We start from the raw sequence: 13789 nt of genomic DNA on the forward strand, positions 1-13789 counted from the left end.
ACACACACACACACACACACTGGTACACACACTGGTACACACACACACACACACACACACACACTGGCACACACACACACTGGCACACACACACACACACACACACACACACACACACACACACACACACACACACACTGGTACACACACACTGGTACACACACACACACACACACACTGGTACACACACACTGGTACACACACACACTGGTACACACACTGGTACACACAGACACACACAGACACTGGTACACACACACACACACACACACACACACACACACACACTGGTACACACACACTGGTATATACACACACACACTGGTATATACACACACACACACACACACACACACACACTGGTACACACACACTGGTACACACACACACACACACTGGTACACACACACTGGTACACACACACACACACTGGTACACAGACACTGGTACACACACACACAGACACACACAGACACTGGTACACACACACACACACACACACACACACACACACACTGGTACACACACACACACACACACACACACACACACACACACACACACACACACACACTGGTACACACTGGTACACACACACACAGACTGGAGTACAGACAGAGGCAGCCACGAGCAGGTGGCTCTCCGCCTCCCCCTGCACCCACCCCCGCGCCCATCTCCCGCACCTGGGGGGGGGGGGGTAGGAGCGCCGGGACACAAAGGTAAACTGCCGCCCCCCCTCTCCCGGAGGGCAGCCACGGGCTCCCGGGGCAGAATGGGGGAACACTGCGCAGCCACCACTGCCAGCCCCCGCGCCCATCTCCCGAACCAAGGGGACAGGGGGGGGGGAGGGAGCGCCAGGACAGGAGGCAAAGGATAAAAAACCCACCTCCTATCCCCCCGGGCGGGCAGAGGGGGGGAGACACCGCGCAGAAGAGCCAGGAGCCGCGGGCAGAGACACACACCACGTGTGCTCTGCCGCAGGAAGCGGAAGCCCCGCCCCCAGGCACCCTTCCTTCCATCCATTCCACATGCCGGTCCTTGGTGAAGGATGATGCCGGGGGCGGGGCTTAATGCCGGGGGGCGGGGCTTAATGCCGGGACGCTGGGGATTGGCCAACAAGGTAGGAAACTGCCGGGGGGGGGGGAGGGTTGGCATTAAAAAAAAAAAAATACTTACCAGCCGGGCTGCTGCAGTCTCCTCCTCCGCGCCGCCGCCGCAGACTCGCGCACAGCGCACCGCAGCTTACTCGCGCACCGCAGCTTACTCGCGCACCGCAGCTTACTCGCGCACCGCCGGCGACAAAAAATAAATAAATGGGGACACATTGAGGAAAATCCGGGACATTTCCGGTACACACAGAAAATCGGTACAGCTCCCGAAAAACCGGTACTGTACCGGCAAAAGGGGGACGGGTGGTCACCCTAAGCATAAGAACAGTGTGACATGGTGTACGGAAAACCTGAAGCCCCCAAAAGAAGAGAACCAAAGATGTGAAGTTCTGTGGGGAAGATCATGTGACCAGGCAGTCACTAGATGCAATTGGTGCACTGCAAGAGAGGGCAGGGCTCTAAAAGGGGTGCACCAGAGCTTGTTTCAGAAGAGGAAGGGGATGTGACTTTCTAAATGGTTGCTATAGAAACTAAAAATTCTGTTTACATTCTAATATTAATGGCATTCAGAGTCGTTTAAAGAAAATACTTGTATTATTTTTTTTTTACAGTACAGAACTGATGTATTTAAAATAAATTAAAAATACACATGTAGGATATTGCTTTAAATAGTCTAGTTTATTGATATACCTGGTGGCCCATAACTGTTTTAGTAAACATGGTGCAATACTGTAAGTCTGTGCCCAGTACATGTAATAATGGTTTAGTCCTGAGTTGCAACCAACAGAGACTTTGTGCAAATTACTGTAAATGTGACCTATCTCATAAGCATAATGAGACCTACTGGATTTGACCTTGCTTATCAAGCCCTTGTTTGTAGATTAGTCACCTCCTTGTTTTGAATTGGCTATTTTTAAACCCATCAGACTGGGAGACTGCCTTGAATGATGATTGTGCTTTCGTTCTTTTCATGTGACTGGGCTGTCATGTCCTTTACTGAATTGAGATGTTCTTGCATAGTGATGAGAACAAGCCTTCAAGGAGGAGGCGGGGGGATGAGGCAGCTGCTTCTCAAACGGTTAACGTCTTCAAGGAAGAAGCATACTCAAATTGACTGAATGTACTTCAATCTGAAGCAAGCAGTGATAATTATGAACATTCATTTCCGTAATTATCTACAGACTTGTGTTAGCAGAGCTGAGGCAGAGACCCGTTGCATCAACGTGGTCGTGTGTCCAAGTCTGTGGTCCCACCTCTCGCGCTTAATTGTTGGTTTTAGTAAACATGTGTTGGAGGGAAAAGACTTGGTCTTGTTCTGCACATATGGAGGGAAAGAAACCTGATTGATAGGCGCTCTATGTACCACGTTCACTGCACAGGTTGTTGAATATAGATCAGAGAGATGAGGTTATTCTGTGCAGGGCTCAGAGATGGAGAATTATTGGTGTCTCCCATTACTGGGACTTGCTTCAGTCTGTGAACGCATTATGCCAAAACGCCAGCTGTTGTATATAACTTTACTTGCTGACTTTGAACTTTGTCTTTTTTTAATTAAGTTTAATTGGGTATCTTTTTCTGGAATCACTATTATAATCTGCATAATACCACAAGGCCTCGGACATGGTCAAAAAGACCGTGCTGAGGCGCGCTGAGCCGCGCGGAGGGGAAACATTATCCCTATCAGCGCGGCTTTAGACGGCGCTTCCGCAGGCGTGTGGAGGTGTGTGGAAATGCAGGAGACGGGCAAGTTTAAATTTTGCCGCTCATGCAAGCGCAGGGCCGGTCACGTGACTGCCAGAAGCCAATGGCAGTCCGTGACATGGCGCGCCAGGCCCGCCGCCCGAAAGCCTCCCACCCGGCACACAAGCGCGCTCGCTGCCGCTCATGCAGGGACAAGAAAAATCTCCTGCTTGAGCAGGAGAGCATGAGCGTCAGCGCTGCCCAGCGCCGCTCCCTGCACCATGTCCCAGGCCTAAGTATGTGTATATAGATATTAAGGAAACACCGAGTTATATTGTTGATGGACGAACAGCTTAAACCTCTCAGAAGAACCTCAAGTAACTTATAGGAAAGGGATTACTCTTGGACAAACTCTTCCCTCTGGTATGTTTAAAGCAGCAATACTACTTCCACCTTTTTTTTATAAAGCATGTGACCATGAATAATTCTACATTCTTACCTAAAATGGCAATCGTTTGGTGCTCTTTTTATAAATCTGTAAAAAAAAAAAAAATGTGTGCCTAACGAAATGGCCGCCTTCTAACTTTGTGCTGCAGTCTGTGAAATGCTGCAGCTGGTCTGTAACATTTATATTACTAAGTGTAACACATTGTTATTGTTACAGATTTCAGAGCAGAGTTTAGAACAGCAACAGGTCAAGTCTGTTTGTGATACATTGTTGCCAAAGGGCAGAGCTCAAAAAGTTGTGAGAGCCTATTTCAAAAGAGGAAGTGGATATGACTTTCTAAATATTTGCTGTAGCAACCAAAGGATCAGTACGTTAAAAACAAATCATTAAAAATGGCATTTGGAGTTAGAAAAAAAAAATGCAGGCAGTGTTATAAAATACTGCACAACATATTTATTTTAAAAAAACATATAGGATTTTTCATATTTTGCTGCTTTAATTGGTAAATAACAGACATTTCGGGCTGCAGGGTTCCTTTGTCAAGTAAATATTGTGGAGTATATACAGTATTGACTTGACAAAGAACCCTTGCAGCCCAAATCATTCTTATTTACTGAAGTACTCCTGTCTGTACTTCCAAATAAATACAAGTAAATTCAAGAAAGGGCTGTGGACCCCATTTTTTTTTTTTCCGGTTGGCATCTGAGATCCAGGTGCTCTCCTGTCCATTGAGCACCTCCTCCTTATTCTGTGGCGGTATGTACTATCAAGTTGTCAGCATGCATGTAGGCTGATGCTATCTTCCCCATTGCACATTCAGACGTATAAGAAGGAGGGGCGCTCAGTGGACGTGTGAAAAAGGTATAAAGGTTTATTCGGTGATGGACGTTTCGGTCCGCTCGCTTTTCTCAAGATACACTGGTGTGTAAAATCGTGCTCTAAATACCTGTCACGATAGGGGCTAGCCGGCCTTCATTAATAAAGGTCACGCCCAGCTAGTTACCCCTTAAACCGTCTGGCATGGGCGGAGAGTGTCAGCTCTTGGGTCTAATATTGTACCTTACCGTGTTGCCCTGTAATTTTGTTCCCCTTATACTGTCCCCCATAGGGTTATAAGCTAGGAAGTGTGTGTGTGTGTGTGTGTGTGTGTGTGTGTGTGTGTGTGTGTGTGTGTGTGTGTGTGTGTGTGTGGTTCACTATGTGCGAGTGAGAAATAGCTGCAGGGCAGAGACTTCTGGAACATGAGGAAAAAGGGGGATATTTGGAGGAAAACGGGGTTAACCTGTATTGCCTGCCAGCAAGGTATTAGAGCTGGGCTTCGAAGGCTTGTATCCCAGAACAGGTTTTAGAGCCCCAGTTCAGACCCCACGTTTTAGGTTCAAATGGTAGAGGGCAAGTTTTAGTGTTGCTGTGTTTTAAAACTACAATGCATTTTGTGTTTGTGCTGTGAGCTGAACTGCATGCAGAAAAATCAGTTTTTTTGACAAGGCAGCCAGATGTGGATTAGCATTTCAATGCAACCAGCCCAAGTATAGGGACTCACTGTGTTCATTGCAAAAGACATGCAGGTTTGTGGCACATGGTGAGGGTGAAGGGATGTGGACTTGCTGTCTGGATTAGAAAGCCTTTGTTCCAGCTAGACATTGAAGAGCCTACTCAGCAGGGGGTATTGGGCTAGCCAGGAAAACGGTTGCTGGGTTTCAAACTCATATGCACGATTTTCATTGCCAAGTTTTTAAATGTTCCCCTCTCATTGAATGCACAAACACAACCCATGCTCTAATTGGCTGCCAACACCCTCGATGTATTAGATATGCATCAAGCCCTATGTAAGGGAGAGCAATGTAGCAGAGCTCTCTTTTTTTTTTTTTGGAGATTTGAAGAGACAATGAGCTGCTGGTGGGCTTCCCAAAGGTGCTCCTCTCCCCCCCCCCCCTGAGAAGAATGGAGAATCCCAGCCAGCAGGATGGAACCAACTGGAGCGGACAGGGTAACGTCTCTTGCTGAAGCAGGCGCCCTGCAACTAGGAAAGACTAAATTTCACCCCCAGCCCCAAAGTAAGTGTGTGTATTCTCTGTATTTTGTGTTTCTGTGTGTTTCCGAGGTCTTATCCAGATACTGTAAACCTCATTTTATTTCACTGCCTTCTTTTGCCTTGTGACTGACCCCTTAAATATAAATGTGTTTAAAAGTCCTGGTCTACCGTGACTATACCCTCTTGGGGTGCCATAAAGTGAAAGAGCACCAAAAGGTGCTGTGACATCAGTGTGGCAAAATGTGTCGGCATGCTGGAAAGCAATGTTGTAAATGTGTGCTGGTCTTAATTAAACCTACTATACGCATAGGAAAATACAGAAGCAAAACAAAAATATAACTATGGACATAGACAAAACATCTTAATGTTGTATCACATTCACGAATCAATAAACAATATTATGTAGCCCTTTTTCTGAACCCTCCCAAAGGAACTACTGGTCACTGTACGACACCTACGGCTCCAGGAGATCTGAGCCTCCGCTAGCTGGGAGCCTGGGGTAACACTCATACACTTACTTAGCGCAGCGCCTCCACTTACCCAGGATCCCCGTCATGTGAGATTCCCCTGGGCAAGAAACATACAACACCTTATGATTGTAACTGGTTTTACTAATAATAATGCACGGTAGCAATAACACAACATGTACACTTATACTCTTAACGGTATAACCTTAACGTGTAACCTTAGTGGCTCGGCCACTCATCAGGAGCAACGTCTCTGTCCCCTCACCGCGTGCCCCACACACCGTGTCCATATATATTAATGTGATGGTATAGGCTCAGTTCTTTAACCACTCGCTCAGTGTTCCTAAAGAGTTTAGCCTAGGGCGGGGTCAGCGCCTGTTGACCGGTGTTGGTGCACTTGATGTTATAATACCTTCCGGTCACGGTGGTGACCGGTACCTCTTCGCAAAGGGTCAGATGAATTAGCGGTCTGTCTCCTGGGTCTCAATGTCCAGCCGTCTGGTCCCAGACGACTCGCCAGCAAGCCTGCTCCGCACGCACGTCCCTTTGTCCCTAGCTGTCTACACAGTAAGGGTGATGCTCGCTACCACTATGGCCGTCCCTGCAGCACCGCAACCTTTGGTGACTTCAGGGAACACTCCTAGGGGCCTATGGGGGTAGCCTGTCCTATGCAGGTGGGTCACTGACACCCTGCACCCACACTACCTCTCCCTTCACCACCCGGGTCCCCTGTGACTACAACTCCCTAACCTCTGCAGCAAACGCACAGCACTCACACTGAACCTGCAGCAACCCACTGTACTCACACGGTACCTGCAGCAACCGCACTGCACTCACTCGGTACCTGCAGCACCCACTGCACTCACACTGAACCTGCAGCAACCCACTGCACTCACACTGAACCTGCAGCAACCCACTGCACTCACACTGAACCTGCAGCAACCCACTGCACTCACACTGAACCTGCAGCAACCCACTGCACTCACACGGTACCTGCAGCAACACTGCACACACACACTGTGCCTACTTGTCAGCGCTCACAGCACTGCCAGCCGTGACACTGACAAGACTGCACACTCACACCTAAGGGCAGGGTCCCTAATCTAGGGGCCCTCCCTCAGTACCTACCCCCTACCCTGGTGGGGATTGGGGCCTGCCTGGGATCTGGGGAACTACCTTACCTGGTAGCCACTTGCTCCCTACCCCCTTACTTCCCCTTCCTGCTCCCAGCTCCAACTGCCAAACGTGGTCCCCGCAACATTGTAGCCTTCCTCCACAGGAGAAGCTGCAAAACCCTATTTGCTGGCTGGCTGCACGTGATGTGGGTGAAAGGGCAATCCCCAGAGCTGCTGATGGGATTTGTAGTCCACTCAGGACCTCTTTAGCATTGGGACCGCGTGCGCTACCCTTACTGTGCCTGCGCGAGCAACGCGCACGCTCGCGCAACCTGTCATGGTGGCCCCCGCTAGCCGGGTGTGTCGCAGAGCCTCGGAGCGCTACATGGGGGGTCTCTGGGTCTGAAAAGAGACCGGGGTTACAATTATATATAGTTAAAGTTGTCCATGATGCACATACTGTACTACTCCAGAATAAACCATCACTGTAGTGTACTAATATGATCATATTAGGATATGTGAAAATTAATTGATGATGTTGCACTCTGAAAACTATGAATAAATCAAGTGTGGATTATTTGGATCAGAAATCAAGATGTGGCAAAAAGATCAGTTCCCTCTAGACCAGGGGTACTCAACTCCAGCCCCCCAGCAGGTCAGGTTCAGGATGCCCCAGCTTCAACACAGGTGGCTCAATCAGAGCCACCTGTGCTGAAGGAGCGACTGATTGAGCCACCTGTGCTGAAGCTGGGATATCCTGAAAACCTGACTGGTTGGGGGGGGGTGCTTGAGGACTGGAGTTGACCACCCCTGCTCTAGAGGGAACTGATCTATTGCTAACAGAAATTGCCTCTTATAGCCTGTATTTATACCACCATGCTAATTTTGTCAGGTAGATTGTATTGGAAAACATAGGAAGAGGAATATCATCATTTTCAGTCGGCTGTTTTATCCATTGTGGTAAAGTTGCATAATGCATCTCTCCTGCTGTGTCTCTGTACATGTTTTCAGATTGTGCATTGGATTTATGTTTTGAATGCCCGAAGAGTTCGCTGATGCGTTCTGTTTCTTAATCAGTGGAACATATTTGTATCTGAGTCACACAAGAGTCTAAGACAAGTTTTATGAAGCCCCTGAGGGGGAGATTTACTAACCTACGATTCTGTTTATCACACTGTGATTGCGTACTTATTGTTAATTGGCGTCCTTAAATGTCGCCCCTTGGAGTTACAGAGCTGCTTACTCATTATTGGGTACCCTCTGTTAGGAAGAGGGTCTCAAGTGAAGCCTGCAACAGCCTATTGGGGGATAGGTCATCAATATGATGTGCAATGTCCCCCAGGGATGACCCTTTTAACAATGTATCAATGTAGTCTGTAGAGAACTCGAAAGCCCTGGCACTGACAATGTTACTACTTTTCTTCCTCTATAAAATAACGAAACATTGATTTTTCAAAGTGCTCACTGTCATTTCTACTTTTTCATTTGATATAGGCCTTGTCACGTGCGGCACACCTGTGAGCACATGGCCTGCATACGGGACAAGGGTTAATACACCACTCGCAAGCTGGCCCACTTTTCACCTTCGTTAAGGCTCATCAAGCCACCCCAATGTACCATCTGTCATGAACAGCACACTTGTGTGTGTGTGTGTGTGTGTGTGTGTGTGTGTGTGTGTGTGTGTGTATAGATATAGATATATGTAGAGATAGAGATATGTAGAGATATATATTACACATGTTTGCATATTTCTTGGGTGGTGGCAGCAGATAGATACAATTGCAATCGAGTAAGGGGTAAATATTAACTCGCTGAAAGTATCTTAACAGGAGAAAGGTGAGTTGGCTGGAGTAGCCGTGTGTATAAACCCTGGTTACATCTCTAAGTCAAGTTATTATATATATATATATATATATATATATATATATATATATATATATATATATATATATATATATATATATATATATGCCAGGGTCTCAGGTCCCTGTTTGTTAAAGAAAAACTATGCATTTAACACACACATCTGTCGTAGCAAAAGGTGTCCGTAAATGTAAATACTCTATAGAGCATGCAAACCGTTCTTTCAGAGTCCAAAGCATTACTTATTAAAGATTTATTTTAATATATGTACACAGTGCTTTAGATGACAGAAAAAGATTATTTCAAGAACATAGTTACAATAAATGCAGCGTCTTAAAATAAAATGATAAAATAAACATAAATCACTGTAAAGTACGTTACATTATGTCATAGGTCCTGTCCCAGAGAGGTCACTGGAGTAGAAGAGAATTCACGTGTTCTGATCCTAAACACACCTCTGTTGAATTCTTATTTTCTATTCAAACATGCCAACCTTTATGCCCAGAACTTCTGCGTTGAAACACACACAAAACCCACCTGTTCAGGCTGTTTCATGACGTGGAAGAAAAAAAATCTCTTGTCTCGTGATATTTAATGTCTGACATGAATATAGAAACGCACTCCAAACTTCATTTCACTAATACTTAGACGCCATGTTCTCGGTTGCGTCTGTGCTCTCCACATGCATGCCTGCTGGCACCTGCCAGGTCTCTTGCACCTCTTACCCAGGCAGTGTGTGGTATTATTTGATTTGTCTAGCTGCAACGTTGTCCGATATCCCTTTTGTTACTCTTATGAATTGTGGCAGGGACATAACTTCTCATATTTAATATAGTCCTCTAAATTGTGACCTGATTGTCCACGCTCTCTGGTATGCACAAGTGATGATTCAAGAATGTAATGATTTCTCTGAGGCTGACAGCCCAGGATCTGGCTATCGTCTATAGCCTTCTAAACGACACGTGGGCCATTTAATGGGCCATCAATGAGAGCCACCTAATTAAACCCAGGAAGGGTCTTGACATGTCATGAACACAATATCTTGTTTTTTTTTTTGTTTGTTTTTTAAGACAAACGGTAACCGCATTAACCCCTGAAGCAGCAGATTGATAAAAATACTTCATCGCTTTTCGCTTTTTCCTCCGCAATATCACAAAGATACGCCCTTTCCTTTGTTACTCAACTGCTAAAACTCTGACTCAGACCCTCATTCTCTCACGTCTCGATTACTGCAACCTCCTGCTGTCCGGCCTTCCTACCTCTCACCTGTCTCCCCTACAATCTATCCTAAACGCTGCTGCCAGAATCACTCTACTCTTTCCTAAATCTGTCTCCGCATCTCCCCTCCTGAAATCCCTCTCCTGGCTTCCGATTAAATCCCGTATCTCACACTCAATTCTCCTGCTCACTTTTAAAGCTTTACATTCTTCTGCCCCTCCTTACATCTCAGCCCTAATTTCTCGCTATGCACCATCCCGACTCTTGCGTTCTTCTCAAGGATGTCTTCTTTCTACCCCCTTTGTATCTAAAGCTCTCTCCCGCCTTAAACCTTTCTCACTTTCTGCCCCACACCTCTGGAATGTCATTCCCCTCAATACCAGACTAGCCCCCTCGCTATCCACCTTTAAGACACATCTTCTTAAAGAAGCATTTGAGTAGCACTGGATAATCATGGACACATGACACATAAAGCTTGGCCCCCTGCAGACGCACTTACTAGTATTCCCTCCTACTGTCTCTGTACGTTCTCCCTACCTACCAATTAGATTGTAAGCTCCTCGGAGCAGGGACTCCTTCCTTAATGTTACTTTTACAGTATGTCTGAAGCACTTATTCCCATGATCTGTTATTTATATTATTTGTTATTTATATGATATGTATTACTACTGAGAAGCGCTATGTACATTTATGGCGCTATATAAATAAAGACATACAATACAATACAATACTTCATATCTCATGATCTCATCATAAAGGCCCTACAAAAATCGCAAGCATCCGACAAACTATAAAATATCTATTTTGGCTTAATTAGCACTTTGCAAAAAGTATAGTGGTGGCAGAGAAAGATGGATACCTGAAAGGTTGTGTTGCCTTTCTTGGCCACTATAAAAGTCAGATTGTTTAATCCTTTATCTTTCATACGAATGTAAGGTTTGGGCATCATTGGAAGCGAAACATTAGAGAGATTAAGAAAGTAAGGAAATGGGCAGGTACATTGAATAAAACTATTGTGACAATGCTCTGTGTGTGTGTGTATAGAATTGTCATTTCATCAGTGACATAGTAGATGAGGTTGAAAAAAGCCATATGTCCATAAAGTTCAACCTATGCTAAATTTAGACGACAGATACTTTATCCTATATCTATACTTACAGTATATTGATCCAGAGGAATGCAAACAAATAACCCCAGTGAAATATATATAAATAAATATATTTCATGTGGAGAGCTACTGGGTTTGTGATTTCATGTATACGACAAGGCAAAAGACTAGTGCTAATCACTTAAGGTGATTTCTCTAGAAGCCACTTTAACAGAAAAAACAATCACTATTTTCTTGCAGATTCAATATCTAAAACCAGTATTGTCTTGTGATTAGATTTGCAGGAACTATTGTTAAACCGCATCTTCTGTCGGCAGCTGGATGCGTTACTCTGTCCAAATGCTATGGCGACCACAGCATGTTTGTTATAAGTGCCTTCTAACTGACAAACACACACAATCCAATCTCTCCTTCCCGAAGGCAGCAGCGCCTCTTAAACCGAATGTTCCAAACTCCCAACATTTTCTGTTTTTGCTTTGTAATTAATTGTTAATAGAGACTTTAGAGTATGCCATGAATCACGCAAGTTGCATTTTTACTACTTTGAAAACAAATGCCATAAGTGTTTTGGCAGGAACAATTAATTAAATGCAGAAGTCTCAGAACTATAACATCACCAGCAAAATAAATCAAGGTAATGTTCAACTGCATACTATAAAATAGAGTATTGAGAGAAATAATAACTAATAAAGTTTACCTTCTGTAATATACAACATTTCTGAACATGTCTGTGCACGGAACAGCCACTTCGTCCCCTATTCAATATGATGTGGATGGATCTGTCTTTCTTTTGATCTGGAAGATTTAAGCCTCCTTCAGATGAATGGAGCTTGAAACTTAGGCTACAGCCCCGCTGCCTGCGCCGCACGCGAGGCTGGTGGTGCGTGCAGCCGAATTCCCTGTTCTGCAGAGAGCTGCAGGGGGAAAGACGGGGGCGTGATGGGGGTGCGGCCATGACATCTCCCGGCAGGTTCGCCCTCATTGGCTGAACCGCCGGGGGGCGTGGCCTAGTGCTCTGTCGCCCGTGTCATCTCAATTTTCGGGTCTGGAAGAAAAACTCGCCGCGGTCCCAGCCCCATTGAGAGGCGGCTCTTGTCCCCGCAGCATCCGCCATAGCGAGCGCTGCAGCAGCCAGTGGAGACCAAGCCTTACTGAGCAAAGGGAAGACTACTTCATAGTATAAAATTATATTTCTATGGAGATGACCACAGTTAGGAGGCTGGCATTAGATAAATGCTGTCTACAGTATTCCTAAACTGCACAGCCGTTAACCTTGTAGGAAACAAGGTCCTACAGGAACATAGTCTGTGCTTTACGTTATCCTATTGTGTATGAAGGGCTTTAAAGCTGCAGTTCAGTCAATATCCTGCATGTGTGTTTTTTTTTAATAAATCAGTTCTGTAGTAAGAAAAAATACTTTTAGCATTTTCTGTTTTTAAAAAAACAACTTTGAAAGACCAATTTTCTTGTATTCTATTTTAACAGCCATTTGCTAAGGCACTGCCCCTTCATGTCCTGTCACAAGCTCTGGCACACCCCTTTGTCAGCCCTGCCCTCCCTCTAGCACTTGTCAGTGCAGGAGTGCTCATGAATATTCATGAGCTTCCACTGCCAGTCAAGCAGATTATAAATAAATCCCAGCTTTTAATATGTCACCAAATTTCGACCTATCAATACATGGAAAACGAATTGAGCTGCAGCTATACTGTTCTTTAGCTAATTAGAGATTGCACACATAAAACTATTGAAGTAAAAAAATAAATGTAAAAAAAAAAAAAAAAGACTGAACTGCAGCTTTAACGTCCGGTGGATTTGACCATTTACAAGCAGCGTCTTCTCCAACCCTTTCAATTTATTTAGGAGACTCACTGATTCTTTGCATTACAATTCTTCATCCCATAGCATGTCAATGGCAAATTATGAGAACCCTTTAATTTCCTTACTAAATGCAGCTGCTGAAAGCTGGCACATGTTGGCATAGTAAACCCAAGTGATTTAGAAAGGTGCTAAACAACAGTAAAGTGATAAATATAATATAAGTGAGTTGTAAGGGGAATTAGAAAAATTCTCAACCTTCACAGGGAATTTGTACATGTTCCTGAATCATCGCTCCCTTCACACTCTGGATGTCCATTACATGTTGGCATAGGTCACCAAGTCTGACCACACAACTATCTCTCTTTTTTTTCTTCTCCCCAGGACACGGTGTTAAATGTGAGTACATTGCACATAAGGAGGGGGTGTTAAAGGAAGAAATGATACTGGCAAACGAGACCGATGACAAAGCCTTCATCAAAGTGGTTATCCAAGCAAGAGTGTTGGGTAGGTACAATCAGTACTTTTGTGGTATCTAAGTTACTTGTGACATGAACTGTTAAATGGTATACCTAATACGTAGTTATGTGAGCGCTGAGGTTACCCCAGCGTGCAATGCAAGGCCATACAGTAGATTGTAAGATACTTGCTCTGTTGGATCTTCTTAACTGATCGGCACCAGTTCCTGTGTGGAGGTTTTTACAGCCACAGATTCTTTTTTATAATATTTCAATTCTCTTTTCTTAATGCACTGTACCCATGGCAGAGTTCCAAGTGAAGTTACAGGTATAGTAATGTGATTAAAATACCAATGCGAATCACATTTCTGACGTAGCTTTTCCATATTCTACAATTTGATTGGTTTCCACCGTTGTCGGCTCAAAAGCTACCTGCTAATACTGTACTGTAGCTTGCAGCCATTTAGGACAAT

At 44.9% G+C, this 13789-nt stretch overlaps 1 protein-coding gene across 5 annotated transcripts in view; it reads left to right on the top strand.

Annotated features, from left to right (window-relative positions):
* Positions 1 to 13789, top strand: part of ADISSP (adipose secreted signaling protein) — a 183612-nt gene that overhangs the window by 116851 nt on the left and 52972 nt on the right. For all 5 annotated transcript variants that reach the window (XM_075572792.1, XM_075572819.1, XM_075572810.1 and 2 more), the window contains exon 5: positions 13243 to 13365. In XM_075572792.1, the coding sequence (XP_075428907.1) occupies positions 13243 to 13365 (123 nt within the window). The remainder of the gene's footprint in view (positions 1 to 13242; positions 13366 to 13789) is intronic.

This window comes from Ascaphus truei, chromosome 1 (genome assembly GCF_040206685.1).
Source record: "Ascaphus truei isolate aAscTru1 chromosome 1, aAscTru1.hap1, whole genome shotgun sequence".
NCBI classification, from domain to species: Eukaryota; Metazoa; Chordata; class Amphibia; order Anura; family Ascaphidae; genus Ascaphus; species Ascaphus truei.